Source organism: Oncorhynchus tshawytscha, linkage group LG30 (assembly GCF_018296145.1).
Source record: "Oncorhynchus tshawytscha isolate Ot180627B linkage group LG30, Otsh_v2.0, whole genome shotgun sequence".
NCBI lineage: Eukaryota > Metazoa > Chordata > Actinopteri > Salmoniformes > Salmonidae > Oncorhynchus > Oncorhynchus tshawytscha.
The window spans coordinates 15,870,871-15,891,513 of record NC_056458.1 but is presented as its reverse complement, the minus strand read 5'-3'; the positions used below and the strand labels follow the sequence as shown (position 1 = coordinate 15,891,513).

General features: G+C 43.8%; 1 protein-coding gene across 2 annotated transcripts; it reads right to left on the bottom strand.

The window, feature by feature from the left end:
• Positions 1 to 4,193: 4,193 nt before the first annotated feature.
• Positions 4,194 to 19,767, bottom strand: LOC112228700 (inositol-trisphosphate 3-kinase C-like). Of its 2 annotated transcripts, none has more exons than XM_024394245.2 (7): positions 19,025 to 19,767; positions 16,461 to 16,560; positions 15,887 to 16,100; positions 12,479 to 12,683; positions 5,232 to 5,333; positions 4,817 to 4,918; positions 4,194 to 4,712 (listed from the first exon to the last, which is right to left on the bottom strand). In XM_024394245.2, exons 1-7 carry the CDS (start codon positions 19,373 to 19,375, stop codon positions 4,506 to 4,508), a joined length of 1,281 nt encoding a protein of 426 aa, XP_024250013.1. In that variant the 5' UTR covers positions 19,376 to 19,767; the 3' UTR covers positions 4,194 to 4,505. The 2 variants fall into 2 exon arrangements, with proteins under 2 accessions (XP_024250013.1, XP_024250014.1); XM_024394246.2 differs by having other exon boundaries at positions 4,817 to 4,888; positions 19,025 to 19,765.
• Between the last annotated feature and the right edge of the window lie 876 nt (positions 19,768 to 20,643).

Here is a 20,643-nt window from a genome sequence, read left to right as displayed (position 1 = left end):
TCAAGAATCAATGGGTAAACATACTGAACAAAAATGTAAATGCAACATGCAAAGATGTCACTGAGTTACAGTTCATATCAGGAAATCTGTCAATTGACATAAATTCATTAGGCCCTAATCTATGGATTTCACATGACTGGGCAGGAGGGCAGCCATAGGTGGGTCTGGGAGTGCATAGACCTACTCACTGGGGAGCCAGGCCCAGCCATTCAGAATGAGTTTTCCCCACAAAAGGGCTTTACTACAGACATAAATACTCCTCAGCTTCACCAGCTGTCCGGGTGGCGGGTCTCATACGATTTCCGCAGGTGAAGAAACCGGATGTGGAAGTCCTGGGCTGGCGTGGTTACACAAGGTCTGCGTTTGTGAGGCCAGTTGGATGTACTGCAAAATTCTCTAAAACGACATTGGAGGCGGCTTATGGTAGAGAAATTAACATTAAATTCTCTGGCAACAGCGCCGATGGGCATTCCTGCAGTCAGCATGCCAATTGCACGCTCCCTCAAAACCTGATACATCAGTGTCATTGTGTTGTATGACAAAACTGCACATTTTAGAGTGGTCTTTTATTGTCCCCATCACAAAGTGCACTTGGGTAATAATCATGCTGTTTAATCAGCTTCTTGATATGCCACTCCTTCCATTTTGAATTCTTAGCAGGACATGAAAATGGTCCAATTCACACACTGAACATCCCTGGTCATCCTTACTGTCTCTGATCTGGCAGACTCAATAAACACACATGCTTTATTAATAAATGGTGTCTGAGAGTTGGAGGGTGCCCCTGGCTATCCATAAAGTAAATGGTGCCATCTGGTTTGCTTAATATAAGGAATTTGAAATGATTTATACTTTTACTTTTGATATTTTAGCAATTATACTTACTTTTGACACTTAAAACCAAATACTTTTAGACTTTTACTCAAGTAGTATTTTACTGGGTGACTCACTTTAATTTGAGTAATTTTCTATTAAGTTCACAACTTTTACTGAAGTATGACAATTGGGTACTTTTTCCACCACTGCTCAGGCATAAAGTGAGTCACCTGCTGAGACTATGGGTAGGGCCAGCTGACGCACTACTTGAGCATCCCTATGGAGAGGAAGTACCGGGTAGAGCACCTGGTGTTTGTGCCGACCCAGCGTATTCTGGTGGGGGCCTGCAGTGATCTGCCTCTGTGTGTCTTCACTGACACCCCCCAGGAGATGACCGTGTTTCACAGAACCCCCTGCCCTGCTTCTGGAGTTGCCATGCACTTCTGCCCCGAGACCAACTAGCCGCTGACCAGAAGCATGTGCCTCATTGCCTTCTGGGGCTTCTGGATGTCCCCTCAGACACCCCTGGGGCTGGTGAGAGTGCGGGACTGAAACGGCTGCTCCCTGCACTGCTGCACTGTATCAACAGACTGGCTGCAGCCGGGCTCTGCTGCACTGTATCAACAGACTGGCTGCAGCCGGGCTCTGCTGCACTGTATCAACAGACTGGCTGCAGCCGGGCTATGCTGCACTGTATCAACAGACTGGCTGCAGCCGGGCTATGCTGCACTGTATCAACAGACTGGCTGCAGCCGGGCTATGCTGCACTGTATCAACAGACTGGCTGCAACGCTACTGCTACACAGGTAATGCCACAGGCTACGTGTAGACATGGAGCTGGGACATAGGCAGCCTGCTAAATAAGTTTGACGCCCAGCCAATGCTTGCTGACGTCTTCAGTGTGCGGCTGGGTGAAGGAGTGGAACTGAGGGGGAAAGCTGTTGATCAAGGTCTGGCCCTGGGAGGAACGTGGAGATCTGGGACTGATGTGACAACATGCTGAGGGAAATTAGGCTGGGCTTGGCCAGGTGTTTTGCTAAAGCGTGGGGCAACATCCTGTCCGGCTTCAGCGGCAGCAACGCCCTCATCTCTTACCAAAGTTAACTAGCATTATTTTTCATTTAGAACCAGTTACAAACAAAAATATTTTTGTACAGCAACCTCTTCAGTATGCATTTGTCATAGCAGCTGACTGAAACTGGTGTGAGCCTGACAAATAACACAGGACAGCAATTACCGCAAGACAAGAGTTGGTCCACATTTGAATGGCTTCCATTTAGGTAGCCTGGTCTAAGAAACCAGTTGCAGACATTGCTCAAAATATCACAGTTGTTCAACTCAGTTCCAGGACATCTCAATCTGCCAATTTGATGAACTGCTACTCACATAATATTACGAAATCCATCAACACACTTATAGTTGTACATTTGGCCTTTGCCTTCATATCTTAGTTGTACTGTATAGTGGGGGGGGGACCATAACAGTCTCATCAATAGAAAAGTATTTGTGCAGTGGCACTTTGTGCAAGTGAAGAACTCCCCTTGTCGGATTATATTTTGGATATTTAAGATTCACAAATGCTGTCATTGTTTCAGCCTGCAGGATACCCCACTAGGCTCTATGCCTGGAAGCATGTTGTTTGGGTCCTACATTGCCCTCTAAAGTCACACATCCTTACAGGATAACTAGGCTGTTTCTCTCTCAAAGAAGGGGATAAATGTGTGGTGCAAAACAAAAGGAGTTGATTGCCGACTTCAGGAAGCAGGGATTCAACAACACTGCAGTGGAGTCAGCAGCTTCAGGTTCCTCTGCGTCCACATCACAGAGAACCTCACAGTGACAGACAACATCACAGCCCTGGTCAAGAAGGTGCAACTGCGCCTCTAATTTCTCAGGTGGCTGAAGAAAATCGGCACGCTCCCCTGGGTCCTCTCCTAATTCTACCGCAGCAACATCGACAGCATCCTGACCGGCTGCATCCCGGCTTGGTACAGAAGCTGCTCCATTCACGACCGCAAGGCCCTTCAGAGGGTGGTGAAGACTGCCCAGTACATCACTGGAACCGTGCTCCCCTCCATACAGGACAAGAACCCCGCTCAGCCCAGCCATGGACTATTCACTCCGTTACCGTCTGTTCCCGGACCACCATCTCAGAGACAGTTTTTACCCACAAGCCAACAGACTACTTAACTCTTGAACCGGGACTGACTGCCGGAACAACAGACTCCCTGCACCCTACCACACATGGACTCACACACACACGCACACCTATTTATATTACTGCACAATGTCTATTTATTATTGCACAATTCCCTGGCACATGTAAATTCACAATTTGTCCGAGTGCCGCCTTGAATTATATTTATGGCCCCCCCAAAAAATTCTTCACTTAATTTCTATTGTCGTGAGCTGAACCTGCAAGTAAGTATTTCGTTGCACTATGTACGGTGCATTCATAAAGTATTCAGAACCCTTTCCTTTTTACACATTTTGTTACATTACAGCATTATTCAAAAATGTATTAAATAAAATGTAGGCAGGGACTGGTAGACGAGTCAGGATTGAGGGAAAGATTAACAGAGCAAAGTACAGAGAGATCCTTGACGAAAACCTGCTCTAGAGCGCTCAGGACCACAGACTGGGAGCGAAGGTTCAGGACAACGACCCGAAACACACAGCCAAGACAACGCAGGAGTGGTTTCGGGAAAAGTCTCTGAATGTCCTTGAGTGGACCAGCCAGAGCCCGGACTTGAACCCAATCGATCTCTGGAGAGCCCTGAAAATAGCTGTGCAGCGATGCTCTCCATCCAACCTGACAGAGCTTGAGATGATCTGCAGAGAAGGATGGGAGAAACTCCCCAAATACAGGTGTGCCAAGCTTGTAGAGTCATACCCAAGAAGACTCGAGGCTGTAATCACTGCCAAAGGTACTTCAAAGTACTGAGTAAAGGGTCTGAATACTTATGTAAATGAGTATCATGTCATTTTTATACATTTGCAAATAATTCTAAAAACCTGCTTTTGCTTTGTCATTAGGGGGTGTTGTGTGTAGATTTGAGGGAAAAAAATATTGAATCCATTTTAGAATAAGGCTGGAATGTAACAGAATGTGGAAAAGGGTCAAGGGGCCTGCATACTTCCCGAATGCACTGTATATCATGAGTATATAATAAACAAACTTGAAGGCAGTGTTCATTAACACAGTTCGCAGAGGTTTTACGAGTCCTCTATTAAGGGCCACTCCATTATGTATAATAGTATAGTATCAACATTAATTGTTTAGGTCCTACAGCCCTCAAACTTGGAGTAAGAAACACTTAGAGCTAATGATTATTAAGTATAATTGTAATAGAACAAAATGGCAGAATTTGTTTTGGAGGGGGGGGGTTATGTGGAAGATGATAAAAGGGCAGTGTTTCATTTTGCATTGCTGTAGTATAGTTCTTCTGAGGAACTAGTGCTACTATTTTCCTTTGTCCACCACATACACCTCTGTTCCTCTCCCATTGCCTTCATTACAGCCACAGACGGTAGACCAGTACCCCCTAAAGCCCAACACAGAATCCGAGTCCAATATGTGAACAGTCTCTCGTTTGTCAACCCTCTCAGGTAAAAGTTTGGTTCATGTGGGAAAAGCTGTTTTGGTTGGGATGAGGTCCTGTGTCAATCATTCAAGAGTGAGGTTCAGTTCAGGTGAGATGCAGCATATCGGTCAGGACATCAATGAGGTTATCCAGCCCCCACAGGTACCCATCCTCTCGGTTGCCCTCTATCCAGGGGGTGCGGTGGTCCAGGGTGAGAGGCGGCGGCAGGGAGACAGTCCTCCCAAAATCAATCATCCATACTCCTGTCTTCCCTGTACTGTCATGCACAAATAGTAGGGAGCTGCCCACCACCTGTAGAGAGAAACAGATGTTAGTGTGCACCTCGCCATTCAGAGACTAGCATCAAGACATGCAAAGCATGCATTATACCATGAAAGCAGTGGAAAATGGCTTACCTCGTGTGTTCTGAAGAAGATGGATGTCTCCAACACCAGTCGAAGATCCTTCATTCGTCTCAGATATCCCTTCTGAAAGAGAAGAGAAAGAGATCTATAATCCTGAGAGAGGAAGACAAAGGTAAAAGGGGGTAAGATTAAAGCTGGAATATATACTTGGTAAAACGTCCCATTTGCGATTCTACAAAAAAATAAGTTACTCCAAACAACAAACACTCCCCCCCGTTGACATCACTGCACATCATTATATGGGCAATAGAACAACAGAGGAGGTACTGCAAATATTTTTGATCACAATGCTGGATGCTCTGCTCTTCTGTTTAATTAACAAAAAAACAAATAGACGCCCGGGGCGAACAGTGGCTCTGTTTCACCTTAAGCAAATTTCAGCTTTAAGAGAAAGAGAAACACTCACCACAATGAGGGTGTTGCAACCCACAAAGTCCTGCAGTGCCTGCATCACCTCTTCTCTGCTCTTGGTCCTTTTAAAGTCTGTGTTGCACACACCATCAGCCTTCTACACAAGGATTTAACAATGGTTTAGACATGCGAGCACAAACGGGTAACTTTATATACACAAGTCTTTTGGCTACACATCCTCAGGGACATTTACATCTGAAAGGCACTTCAAAATCAAATCAAATCAAATGTATTTATATAGCCCTTCGTACATCAGCTGATATCTCAAAGTGCTGCACAGAAACCCAGCCTAAAACCCCAAACAGCAAGCAATGCAGGTGTAGAAGCACGGTGGCTAGGAAAAACTCCCTAGAAAGGCCAAAACCTAGGAAGAAACCTAGAGAGGAACCAGGCTATGTGGGGTGGCCAGTCCTCTTCTGGCTGTGCCGGGTGGAGATTATAACAGAACATGGCCAAGATAAACTTCAGATAAAGTCCGGAGTATTTTCGGGAAGCCGAAGATTATAGTCACAAGATGTGAAAATAGTTGTTCAAATGCAAACAGTTTTACTGGCTTGCTAACATTGGACCTGCAACTTTTGCAGCGCATGAGATGCTTTTATTCATTTCAACGAAACCTGGAAGTGAGCAGGTCAGCGCCATAAAATCCTAAAATACCTGCGCTGCCCGAACATATAACTAAACTCTGGTTCCATTTTCAAGACGGATGCGCAGCTCACGCTGGAGAGCAATAAGACAGTGACTCACGCTGGAGAGCAATAAGACAGTGACTCACGCTGGAGAGCAATAAGACAGTGACTCACGCTGGAGAGCAATAAGACAGTGACTCACGCTGGAGAGCAATAAGACAGTGACTCACGCTGGAGAGCAATAAGACAGTGACTCACACTGGAGAGCAATAAGACAGTGACTCACGCTGGAGAGCAATAAGACAGTGACTCACGCTGGAGAGCAATAAGACAGTGACTCAAGCTGGAGAGCAATAAGACAGTGACTCAAGCTGTGACTCAAGAGAGCAATAAGACAGTGACTCACACTGGAGAGCAATAAGACAGTGACTCAAGCTGGAGAGCAATAAGACAGTGACTCACACTGGAGAGCAATAAGACAGTGACTCAGTGACGCTGGAGAGCAATAAGACAGTGACTCACACTGGAGAGCAATAAGACAGTGGCTCACACTGGAGAGCAATAAGACAGTGACTCACACTGGAGAGCAATAAGACAGTGACTCACACTGGAGAGCAATAAGACAGTGACTCAAGCTGGAGAGCAATAAGACAGTGGCTCACACTGGAGAGCAATAAGACAGTGACTCAAGCTGGAGAGCAATAAGACAGTGGCTCACGCTGGAGAGCAATAAGACAGTGACTCACACTGTAGAGCAATAATACAGTGGCTCACGTTGAACAAAAGTTACACTTCTAGTACAGCAGGTAAAACTTCTGTGATACACTCCCCTACATATTTATCTGAAAAGTGCAGCTAAAACGCTTAATTTAGCTCTATACTACAGCATTTTGGATGCTGTTTCAAATGAGGCGATATTACAGATTGTCACTTTTTATTTGAGGGCATTTTCATATACGTTTTACCATTTAGAAATGAATGCATTTTGAATTTGTCATAAGTATTTGGACAAATTCACTTAAATGTATATTATAGTAGTCAAAAGTTTAATATTTTGGCCACATATTCCTAGCACACAATGACTATATCAAGATTGTGACTCTAGAAATTAATGGTAAATAATGTAGTGTCATTTTGGAGTTCATTTTATTGTAATTAAGAATATAATATGTTTCTGAACATCAACACTAATGTGGATGCTACCATGATTACGGATAATCATGAATGAATCATGAATCATGAGTGAGAAAGACCAATAGCATTGTGGTAACGTACAGGGACTCAAGTCCTTTTGTTCTCCCAATCTGTAATATCTCACCATCAAATGCCGACCGCATTACCTCCAGAGATCATTTTCTTTGGTCATCATCACTGTCGTGTATATTCCCCCCCAAGCAGACACCACGACGGCTCTCAAGGAACTGCACTGGACTATGTGCCAACTGGATTAGACATTCGAGCCCAAACGGGTAACTTTATATACACCGGTCTTTAGGCTACACATCCTCAGGGAATCACATTTAGGTCTGGAAACTGCATATCCTGAGGCTGCATGTATTGCAGATGGCGACTTTAACAAAGGAAATCTGAGGAAAAGGCTACCGAAATTTTGTCAACATCTCCTGGGCTATATTCACAAACTCATGATCATTGCTACAGTTACAAGGCACAGTTAACCCTCGCAAGACTGCCAGCCCAGACGGCATCTCAAGCCGCGTCCTCAGAGCATGTGCAGTCCAGCTGGCTGGAGTGTTCACAGACATATTCAAAATCTCCATATCCCATTCTGTAGTACCCACTTGCTTCAAGATGTCCACCATTGTTCCTGTACCTACCTACCCTGGGGCGGCAGGGTAGGGGGAGGGTAGCCTAGTGGTTAGAGCGTTGGACTAGTAACCGGAAGGTTGCAAGTTCAAACCCCCGAGCTGACAAGGTACAAATCTGTCGTTCTGCCCCTGAACAGGCAGTTAACCCACTGTTCCTAGGCAGTCATTGAAAATAAGAATTTGTTCTTAACTGACTTGCCTAGTTAAATAAAGGTAAAATAAAAAAAAATTAAAAGAAGGCGAAGGTAACTGAACTAAATGACTATTGCCCCGTAGCACTCACTTCTATCATCACGAAGCGCTTCAAGAGGCTAGTTAAAGATACCACCTCAACAGATCCACGGACGACACAATCGCCGCTGCACTGCACACTGCCCTATCCCACCTGGACAATATAAATACCTATGTAATAATGCTGTTCATTGACTACAGCTCAACCTTCATCACCATAGTTCCCTCCAAGCTCATCACTAAGCTCAGGGGCCTGAGTCTGAACCCATCCCTGTGGAACTGGGTCTAGACTCACAGAAAACACTTTTTATGCAAAAAAAAAAACTTAAGCTTCTTAAGAAAAAGATAGGATATTGTTGATGAATTGCACTTAAACTAAGATTTAATGATTTTCTTATGAACTTCTCAAATATTTTCTTAACCATCTTCTTAGCTAGCAATGGCAATCATTTTAGCATATTTGTACTGAGATTACTGTTCTAAAACATGTTCTTGGGTTTATAATAATCAATACTGAAACTTTCAGACAAAGTTTGTGGGTGAATTAAACAATTCAATTGCTTTCATGATCTTATTCTCTCACTGCCCTGAGTTTAAGGGTTTAGCTATATTGGAATAAAGAACAAATCCAATAACTTTATTTTCAAGATCCTAATTTTGTAACTTCTTGCTTAAGGATAAACATAAGAAATAGTTCAAGAACATTTCCAATAACCTTTTTAAAGAATAGAAACTTTGCTTAACTTCTTTCATAAAACTATAGCTTAGGAAAAATTTGCAGTTAAGACGACATTTCTTCTTAAGAAGGTTTTGTGAATCTGGGCCCGGGACTTCCTGAGGAGCTGACCCCAAGTGGTGAAGGTAGGCACCAGTGAGAGCATAATGTCGGGTTGTATCACAGCCTGGTACAGCAATTGGGGCTCCCGAGTGGCACAGCGGTCTAAGGCACTGCATCTCAGTGCTTGAGGCGTCACTACAGACATCCTGGTTCGATTCCAGGCTGTATCACTACCGGCCATGATTGGGAGTCCCATAGGGCGGCGCAACATTGGCCCAGCGTAGGCAGTCATTGTAAATAAGAATTTGTTCCTAACTGACTTGCCAAGTTAAATAAAAAATACAAATGGCACCGTCCTCAACCGCAGGGCTCTCCAGAGGGTGGTGTGGTCAGCCCAAAACATCATCAAAGCACACTGCCTGCCCTCCAGGACATCTACAACACCCAGTGTCACATGAAGGCCAAGAAGATCATCAAAAGACCTCAGCCACCAGAGCCACGGCCTGTTCACCCCACTATCATCTAGGAAGGAGGAGACTACATGTGCATCAAAGTTGGGATCAAGAGAATGATAAACAGCTTCTATCTCCAGGCGATTAAACTGTTAAACATTGACCACTAGCCAGGCCTACGCCCAGTACAGTACCCTGAACCTTAGTCACTGTAACTAGCCTGCTACCACCCTGTACTTTACCCTGCACCTTAGAGACGGCTATGCCCTATAGTCATTGAACACTGGTCACTTCAATAAATGTTTACATACCATTTTACCCACTTTATATGTATATACTGTATTCTAGTCATGGCTCACTAAAAACTACTGCACACCTTTTACATAAATATACTGTCCATATTATCTCTATAGTGCCTTCAGAAAGTATTCCTACCCCTAGACTTAATCCATATTTTGCTGTGTTAGACGGAATTCAAAACGGATTCATATAGATTTCTCTCTCAGCCATCTACGCATAACACCCCATAATGACAAAGTGAAAACATGTTTAGACATTTTTGCAAATTTAATGATCAAATACAGAAATATCTCCTTTACATTAGTATTCACACCCCTGAGTCAATACATGTTAGAATCACCTTTGGCAGGGTTTACAGCCGTGGCTCTTTCTAGGGAAGTCTCTACGAGCTTTGCTCACCTAGATTATGCAATATTTGCACACTATTCTTTTAAAATTCTCCAAGCTCTGTCATGTTGTTTGTTGATCATTGCTAGACAGCCATTTTCATGTCTTGACAGATTTTCCAAGATGATTTAAGTCAAAACTGTAACTAGGCCACTCAGGAACATTCAATGTCATCTTGGTAAGCAACACATGGCCTTGTGTTTTAGGTTATTGTCCTGCTGAAAGGTAAATTAATCTCGCAGTGGCTGGTGGAAAGCAGACTGAACCAAGTTTTCCTCTAGGATTTTGCCTGTGCTTAGCTCTATTCAGTTTATTTTTATCCTAAAAATATAATTCCCTTACCACATTTTTTGCAGTTTTTACTTTAGTGTCTTACTGGAAACAGGATTTTGGTATATTTGTATTCTGTACAGGCATCCTTCTTGTCAGTCATTTAGGTTAGTACTGTGGAGTAACTAAAATGTTGTTAATCCATCCTAAATTCTCCCATCACAGCTATTAAACTGTTTTAAAGTCAAATAAAATCAAGCTTTATTTACACAGCACATTTCAGACATTGACAAGACAAGACAATTGGTGGCTGACTAAATACTTTCCCCCCCACTGTATCTTAAAAGCCTGTCTGACATATTGGGGTGCCCAATCGTGGATTGATTTAAAAACCAATAGAAGAATCTTAAAATTAATTCTAAAACTCAAAGGCAGTCAGTACAGAGACCTTAAAACCAGTGTGATGTGTGCTCTCCGTCTGGTCTTGCTCAGTACCCGTGCTGCAGCATTCTGTATGTTTTGCAAATGACCAATGGCTTTCTTGGGTAGACCAGACAGGAGAGCATTACAGTAGTCAAGCCTGCTTGTAAAAAAAGCATGGATGAGTCTCTCTGTATCAGCCTGAGAGAGAAACATCCTGAATATAAAGCATTATGTTTGAGGAATATCCAACACCACTGAGTACCACTTCATATTTTCATACTTGGTTGGTGGCTGCATCGTGTTATGGGTATGATCGTCATCGGCAAGGACTAGGGTGTTTTTTTAGGATAAAAAGAAACGGATTAGAGCTAAGCACAGGAAAAGTCCTAGAGGAAAGCCTGGTTCAGTCTGAAGATATATTCACCTTTCAGCAGGACAATAACCTAAAACACAAGGCCAAATATACACTGGAGTTGCTTACCAAGACGACATTGAATGTTTGCGTGGCCTAGATACAGTTTACTTAAATCTGCTTGAAAATCTATGGCAAAACTTGAAAATGGCTGTCTAGCAATGATCAACAAGCAACTTCACAGAGCTTTAAAGGATAAATGGGCTAATATTGTACAGCAAAGCGCTTGAGATTTGCCCAGAAAGACTCACAGCTGTAACCGCTGCCAAAGGTGATTCTTACATGCATTGACTCAGGCAGTGTGAATACTTATGTAAATTAAATATTTCTGTATTTGATTTATCAAATTTGAAAAACATTTTCACTTTTGTCATTATTGAGTATTGTGTGTAGATGGGTGCTATTTTATTTTAATCCATTTTGAATTCAGGCTGTAACAACAAAATGTGCTATAAGTCAAGGGGTATTTATACTTTGACAGCACTGTAGAGATAGTATATGAATAGTAAAGGTGTGTACAGGAGGAGTTATATAGGATGAGCCATGACTAGAATACAGTATATACATATGAAGTGGGTAAAAATGTAAACATTATTAAAAGTGGCCAGTGTTCAATGACTATATAAATAGGGAAAAGCAGTCTAAGGAGCAGGGTTGAGTACCGGGAGGTAGCCGGCTAGTAACAGCGAATAAGGTTCAGGACAGTGTACTGTGTACTGCTCAACTTGTTGCAGTTGAGTAGTCAGCCGGCTACTGCTCAAATGTTGCTGTAATAGGCCTACATGTTTCTCCTTCGTAATGGTGTTTTGTTATAGGTTTGTTCTTTTGGTTATTCATTGTCAAGCTTTAGAAACCTAGGACTGTGGCATGTCTGTGCACTTTCACTCCACAGCGAGTGAAAGCCACATTGAATTCAGGCTGTAATTACATGAAGTAGATGACAATTTATGACTCCATAAATACTCACGTGTGCCCTAGTGTCATTTAGAAGTAATTTATACCAGAGTGTGTCCTTTAGTAGTAATTTATACTAGCGTGTGTCATTTAGTAGTAATTTATACTAGCGTGTGTCATTTAGTAGTATTTTATACTAGCGTGTGTCAGTTAGTAGTATTTTATACTAGCGTGTGTCATTTAGTAGTATTTTATACTAGCGTGTGTCCTTTAGTAGTAATTTATACTAGCGTGCAAATCCTTTATTCACATGGAAATTAAACTTAGCAATGACATTTAGCTGGTAGAAGATTCGGTCCTTGTCATTAGTAATGATATGAACTGCACACTGGCTGGCTCATGTGTGTGGGTCTGGGAGGAGGGGCATGTGTGGCAACGCGCTGCCATTTGGCACACAGACAGTTGGCAGTGCTTGCTGCCTGATAGAAATGTGTCCTTGTGTTTGACACATGTGACTTAAACAATGGGGATTTTTACACCTGGGCAACCTCAGAGCAGGCTCAACTTACTCAGTTCACTTTCCCCAGACTGTCTGTGTTTGTGTGTCTGTGTTTGTGTGTCTGTGCGTGCGTGTCTGTGCCTTGAGTCCCTCGATGCGGAAGCCCAGAGTGGTGGTGGAGCTTAGGGTCTCTCTCCACTGCATGTATCTGGTCTTGAGTACTGCCTGTAGTGCTCGCTCCTCTGTAGTGGGGGCCTCTGGGTCCACGTCCACCATCTTCTCATACATGTCCTGACGAGGCTGGGGCCACTCCCGAGCCTTCGCCAGGTCCTCTTCCAAGTACGTCCTAACAGAGCAGACAGCTTAATATCACATACATACTCAACACAAGCAGGGATGTACTGGAGGGTAAACGCATGTAATCACCATTTCCGCACTTTTGTTTTTTTTAATTTGTGAAAGTGTTCACTAACCTTTTTATTCTGTTAACTATAGTTTACCCACTTATTATTATTATTGCGTTCCCAGCATTGATCAAATCTCAGAAAGCTAATATTCTAGACACGCCTGCCTCTGCGAACGAGTGAAATCATAATTCAGGTATGCTCATTGTGGTCGCCTGCTCCCCCGGGATGTGCCTTGTCAGCAGCGCATTTCATTTACCACTCTGCCCAACGGCAAACAATGCCCAAGTTACAAGCCGAGATGTGAAACAAACTACCTCTGGCCAGACCAACGCTGGCAAGTGGCAGAGAGAGACGCTGCTGACAATGGTCTTGCGAAATGCCAGACATAAGGAGGTTTTTTTTCTTCATACATTTGATTTTTTCCTCCCCAATTGGTAGTTACAGTCTTGTCCGTACAGAAGTTGCAGCGATGGAACTCGGGAGAGGCGAAGGTCGAGAGCCATGCGTCCCCAGAAACACGACGCTGCCACATCGCACTGCTTCTTGACACACTGTTCGCTAAACCTGGAAGCCAGCCGCACCAATGTGTTGGAGGAAAAACCGTACACCTTGCGACTGGGTCAGCGTGCATGCGCCCGACCCGCCACAGGAGTTGCCAGAAAGCGATGTGACAAGGACATCCCAAACGGACAAACCCTCCCCTAACCCAGACAACCCTGGACCAATTGTGTGCCATCTCCTGGTTGCGAATCCGGGTCTGTAGTGACACCTCAAGCACGTTAAGCCTCCCGAGTAGCGCAGCGGTCTAAGGTGATTCTTTTAACATCCTTTGACTCCTGCCGTGTCAACAGACATCCAACAAACAAACAAAAAACCTGACTTCAGGGAATGGGTGTACAATTGGTAAATAGTTGCTGATATTTCAGTCAGACGGCTAGCTAACGGTGCTCTGGCTACTGTTAGCCAGATAGCTCACTGTACAACTAGCTGGCTAGAAGGATGAAGTTACAAGTTAACGTTAAACGGAGCCTGACCTCAGCAGGAGCAGTTGACAGAAATTAAGCTAGCTATAATCTTTGAAAAAAAGGCTACTATAAATTCTCACAAAATAACTTTTCTTTACAGAGTAGTGAGAAATCCAATGGCAGGCTGCGCTGCAATGCAGGAGGCAAAGGAGATACACAGAGAGAGGAAGCAAGCAGAGGGAGGTTATTGCAGTGGTTCCCAAACTTGGGGTCAGGGACCATGTGGGTCCCCTGAGAGACTCTGTAATGTTATCAAACACATGAATAACTTGTTTCTCATTAAATGGGTTTTGTGGTCTACATTTTATAGTCAACTAAGGGCCTATACACTGGTGCACTTTACAATACAGGAAACTATGCCACTTGGTTTACATACTCATCTCATATGTATATACTGTACTTGATATCATCTACTGTATCTTGCCTATGCTGCTCTGTACCATCACTCATTCATATATCCTTATGTACATATTCTTTATCCCCTTACACTGTGTATAAGACAGTAGTTTTTTTTGGAATTGTTAGTTAGATTACTTGTTCGTTATTACTGCATTGTCGGAACTAGAAGCACAAGCATTTCGCTACACTCGCATTAACATCTGCTAACCATGTGTATGTGACAAATAAAATTTGATTTGATTTGATTTGAACTGAGTTGCAGTGCAGCTCACATGAGACACTAAGAAAATGAATTAAAAGAAAACATCTCCAAATCCTATGTTTCTGGACTTTTCTAGTGTCCAGTTGAAATTAACTCATTTGGGAGGGTGACCTGATATGCATTTTGTGTAATTTTTAACTACCAAAAATTACATTAGGCCTTCCCTATAGACCTGCATGAAAATGCAATCAAACAATAGTTCTAAAAATATCATGTTTTGGATTATACAGTGCATTCGGAAAGTATTTAGACACCTTGACTTTCTCCACATTTTGTTACATTACAGCCTTATTATAAAATTGATTAAATTGACCCCCCTCAGTCAATCTACACACAATACCCAATAACAAAGCAAAAACTGGTTTAGACAAATTAAAAATATATAATCACATTTACATGAGTATTCAGACCCTTTACTCAGTACTTTGTTGAAGCATCTTCGGCAGAGATTACAGCCTCGAGTCTTCTAGGGTAGAATCTTGGCACACCTGTATTTGGGGAGTTTCTCCCATTCTTCTCTGCAGATCCTCTCAAGCTTGGTCAGGTTGGATGGGGAGCGTCGCTGTACAGCTATTTTCATGTCTCTCCAGAGATGTTCGATTGGGTTCTATTCCGGGCTCTGGCTGGGCCACTTAAGTACATCCAGAGACTTGTCCCGAAGCCACTCCTGCATTGTCTTGGCTGTGTGCTTAGGGTCATTGTCCTGTTGGAAGGTGAACCTTCACCCCAGTCTGAGGTCCTGAGCCCTCTGGAACAGGTTTTCATTAAGGATCTCTCTGTACATTCATTTTTCCCATTCAGGCCAAAGAGCTCAATTTTGATTTAATCAAAACAGATCATCTGGTTTCTCTGTCCTTCAGGCAAACTCCAAGCGGGCAATCCTGTGCCTTTTACTGAAGAGTGGCTTGTCTGGCCACTCTACCATAAGGCCTGATTGGTGGAGTGTTGCAGAGATGGTTGTCCTTCTGGAAGGTTCTCCATCTCCACAGAGGAGCTCTGTCAGAGTGACCATCGGGTACTTGGTCACCTGGCTGATCAAGGACCTTCTCTGTTCCAAACTTCCTTCATTTAAGAATGGAGGCCACTGTGTTCCTGGGGACCTTAAATGCTGCAGACATTTTTTCGTACTTTTCTCCAGATTTGTGCTGACACAATCCTGTCTCGGAGCTCTACGGACAATTCCTTCAACCTCATGGCTCGGTTTTTGCTCTGACATGCACTATCAACTGTGGGACCTGTGTGTGTGTCTTTCCTAATCATGCACAATCAACTGAATTTACCACAGGTGGACTCCAATCAAGTTGAAGAAACATCTCAAGGATGATCAACGGAAACAGGATGCACCGGAGCTCAATTTCGAGTCTCATAGCAAGGGGTCTGAAAACTTACATAAATAAGTTATGTTTTTTTGGCAAATATTTCCAGCCCCCAGTGTCTCTAAATCACACTCACTCACCGGGTGCCCATCTTGCAATCCATGATGGCAGGGGAGTTGAAGTGTGTGAGCAGGTCGTCCATCATGTTGTAGTCCTGCTCGGCACGCTGCACCACTCCATGGTAGCCTGGCACAAAGGGTCTCAGAGAGTCCTCCATTAGCCTCTGCAGGCACTTTTGCTCTCCCTCAGTGTAGCGCTTCAGCAGCATCCCATAGTCCCCTGCATGGAAACTCCCTGGACCACCAACCACAAGAGGGGGCAAGGGGGGGGCATGTTATACTCTCAAAACACATTGGTACTACACAGCCATCTCCTATTAGCAGTAAGCCAGCAAGAAAGACTAACTTAACTATACAGAAAGGCAGAAGTCAGCTCCCGAGTGGCACAGCATTCTAAGGCACTGCATCTAAGGCACTGCATCACTGAGTCCCATAGAGCGGCGCACAACTGGCCCAGCGTCATCCGGGTTAGGGGAGGGTTTGGCCGGGGTAGGCCGTCATTGTAAAATAAGAATTTGTTCTTAACTGACTTGCCTAGTTAAATAATGGTTTAAAAAAAGTTGATCAATTAAAGAAAAAGTCAGACAGAACCAACCTGCATGTCCGACTACTTGCACCCAGGGCTGTGGCTTCTTGGGGGGCACTGAGAGGGGAGACGAGGTCCCTGTGCTTCTGGGTTTCTTCCATGTGACACTCTGCATGGGGAGAGCAATCAATCGTGCAATTACACCTCATTCCTTAGTGTACAGTACAACACCTCCAGCTTACATTCACTCCTGTCTGTCCTGCTCCCCTGTGACTTTACTGAGAGACACTGTCATGAGAGCGACAACCTCAAACTCCATCACACAACTTTGACCTATGGCCGAGTGTCTCTATGGAAACAACCATTGGCCACCAGACTGAGCCAAGACATGTAAGAGGGGTTGGGCTGGGATCTTGTGTAACATCTGCACACATTCAATCATTTACAGGCTGCTGGACTTGTTTTGTTGAAAGCTGTGATGAACTTGAGACAATTCTGGACCACAACACACGTTAAAGTAGCCCAGTGAGTATGTGCAGAGTCATTCACAGATGGCCGGTCTGTCCTGTTTGTCTAACGCTGTTTCTGTCTGAATGTTCTGACAGCGTCACTTTTTCCTCCATGGCCTTTGGTAAGTGATAATTGACACTTCCACGTTGTGCTGTTTATTTCTCAATGGTTTTCATGAGAATCCAAGTCTGTAGACACCACAACAGACTTGGATTAACAGTATCCTAAACACTAATCAATAAAAGCCATCTGTTAAATTTGCTGTTATTTTTTGCTTCTTTACAGCAGGTCACTTCATAGGGAATTGTCAGCAGCACTCTGGCATTGTTTACATCAAAGTTCTCTTTTTTTTTATTACATTTTTTTTAAATAAAAAAGGTGCTAACATGTCTCTTTTATTGAGTTCCTATTCTTCTGCTCTAAGTCTCTGTAGTTTGACAATACTCTAAACGTGTCCCCTGGAAATATGTACAGATGGGGGATCTGTGGAAATACTTGCCCAACCTGTTCTCTATGTATGCAGTGGCCTGCAGCTACACCTGAAACTAAACATTACAAAACCCCCTGGCAAGGAGGCCACACCTCAAGTTGAGTTGAACAAACCTTATTGTACTTCAAACCTTAGTTGCCTAGACTATATGTTTACCATATAAATACAATGAGATTTCAAAGAATGCCTGTCCCATCTTTGTCCAGTTTCTAATATTATCCATATAGTCTAATACTCTAATGCCCTAAAAGGCCTACTAGCATGACAAAACCAAAGATGTTTTATAACAAGACAGACCACAGCCTGTCATTACCAATAGGAACAAATTAGTCAGTGGGCAGAACAAGCAAGTTGGAAGGCAGAGCCGAGCGCGAGCTAGCAAGAGCCTATTGGCGCCTACTCTGAAGTGAACAGTAACGCAATTCGCCCCTTGCGCTTCTTCTAAACAAAGCAATTTTAAATTTTTGGGGCAATGGGTAAAATCTACAAACTTACTCTGTTCTTAACAGATTATAGCTTGGGGAACAGAAAACTGAGATCAAATGTTTCATCAATGAGATAAAAAGAATAATGTCAGCCAAAATCCATCTCACGCCATCTTCTCCCACTGCCGCCACTGGGCTTCCTCTCATCACTATATTTAGTAGTGAGTGGAAAGGCCAATCGGATGCTTCACACTTATACATCCAGTGAAATATCTGACTCATTGCTCTTTTTTTTAAACCCTTTTTGGTATCATGAAATTCGTGAGAAATTGGTAGTTACAGTCTTGTCCCATCGCTGCAACTCCTGTACAGCCTCGGGAGAGGCAAAGGTCCGAGAGCCATGCGTCCCCAAAAACGCTGCACTGCTTCTTGACACTGCTCGCTTAACCCGGAAGCCAGCCGCACCAATGTGTCGGAGGAAACACTGTACAACTGGCGACCAAAGTCAGCATGCATGCGCCCGGCCCACCACAAGGAGTCGCTAGATGGGACAAGGACATCTCGGCCAGCCAAACCCTACCCTAGACGATGCTGGGTCAATTGTGCGCCGCCTCATGGGTCTCTGGTCGCGGCAGGCTGCGACACAGCCTGGGGTCGAACCCGGGTCTGTAGTGACACATCTAGCAATGCCTTAGAACGCTGCTCCACTCGGGAGGCCCGTGGCTCCTTGTTCTGTGATAAACATATCCTATCCCCAGCTCAGCCTATACAGTCTCAGGCTTTGAGCCTCTGTCTGTGTATAGAGGGATGAGGAGAGGGGTAGGTAGAGTGGGCACCTAGGATACAAGTGTTTACAGTTTCTGTGTCAATGTTTACAGATCCACCCAGCACTAGTGCTTCCACAGCAGTAAAAATAAAAAATAAAATGTTTAAAAAGCATAAGATTTACAGACATCATGACAGATGGAAATTTACTGGGACTGCAGAAGTCACACTTTGCCCTCATTTCCATCAGTTCAGACTAAACTAAGCAGAACTGTTGAACCAAAACCAGTTCTAATTATACAATCAAAGATGTTTTGGTATGATATATTCTAATGACACATGCATCTTCCTGAGCAGAACGTTACATAGACTCAAGCCGATTGGTCCAATCATATGGCAGCTGATAGAGCATTATAATCATTATCATGACCACCAACACTCACCCGAGGGACCTCATCAGGACAGCCGCGGTCCTCCTCATTTTCTTCAAAAGACGAGGCTGGTGACAACACAGACGATGAGGCGTTTGACAGTTTTCTGAGGAGAAGAGACGCGGGGGAGCCCCCGAACCCACTGTCCGAGCAAATCGACTCCTCGTCGGGATGAGATCCAACGGAGAGCCCGCTCATGGCCTCCAATTCAATTCGGCTCGAGTCACACGTGACCACCAGTTGTGGAACATTTTCGTGTACGGTTTCGCAATGTGAGGGGAAATCAGCATGTTTTGTGGAGTCTGTCTTCCCGTTCGCCGACCACACTGGCTCCTCCGAAGCGTTTGAGCAACTGTGGTTCATATCCCCCTTGCTCCTCGGGCTCGAGCTGTGGTCACTGGAGTTTTAGTCATCCTCATCAGATGTTTTGTGGTGAATGAGTGCAGCCTCACCTGATTTAGCTGCTGCCGATGTTAGTTAGCTAGTCCAAACGAAAATAGGGAGCCACGCCCACGGTACGTTTCATCTCGGATTGAAGCAATAATTGAACGGAGAATACACTGGTTGATCTCCGCAACTTGATGCACCGTTTTAACCGTTCAAACCAGTTTAACCACCAACGTAACCAATAGCTAGTTACATTACCTTTTGCACGTGCGATAATGCAGATATGCCAGTCTCCGAGAAGTTATAATTTCTAACGCCATTCACCAAACCACGACCAAATATTTTCAACCAGGTGCTTGAAATAATACTTCGTCACCACATGGGGGCTAGAATTGCATTAGCCCCCCCCATAAACGACGAATGATTTGTTGTCAGTTAATCAATATGTATATGTCAATCGTCGAGGAGTAGCCGTAGCAAAGACAGTACAGTATGAAGATGGGCAGAAACTGCTTTTCCAATAGAAATCCCTGATCACGCCATGGCAACGTTGGCTAGCTAAACTCATGGGGTATAACGATCGTCTTGCGCCGAACTGCGCGTGTGCACGCCGTCAAATCAAAGGCCTTCGATAGTTGTTTTTTACGAAAATTAACGTGTCAATTTGTCACTTTCATGAGGTTGGAGTAGTAATATGTTCAACTACTAAGACATTTGCTCGAATCTAGGTTGTGCCTTAAGATTTCGAGAAAATTAACAACTAAGGAAGAATGTTTCATTTCTCTCATTAATCTGTTAAATTAAAAACGATTTCGGGGTTTTCGTCAAAAAAAACTAGATATATCGAACGTGCCTCTGGTTTACGCATGCGCAGTTCGGCGCGAGATGAAGACCGCAATACATGTTTTGCGCATGCGCTAAACGAACCCACCTCGCCATGACAAGTGTGACCGGGGATTTCTATTGAAGAAGCAATTTTAGCACAGACATAAAGGGAAACCCAGAGACAGGGGCTATAAACTGAAACATCCGTTTAGAACGTTTTCTTACCACCAAATATGGTAGTGAGAGGAAGTCCAGTCGCGGGTAGTTGAGGACGAAACTGGGCCGAGATTCTGCTAATTTTGTCATCGATGAAACATCGGATCTCAAATGTTCTGTTCCCAAAACTAAAATCTGTTACGAACACAGCTAAGTTTTATATACATGACGCTTTTCCAAAGTTTTTAAAACGGAAATATGAT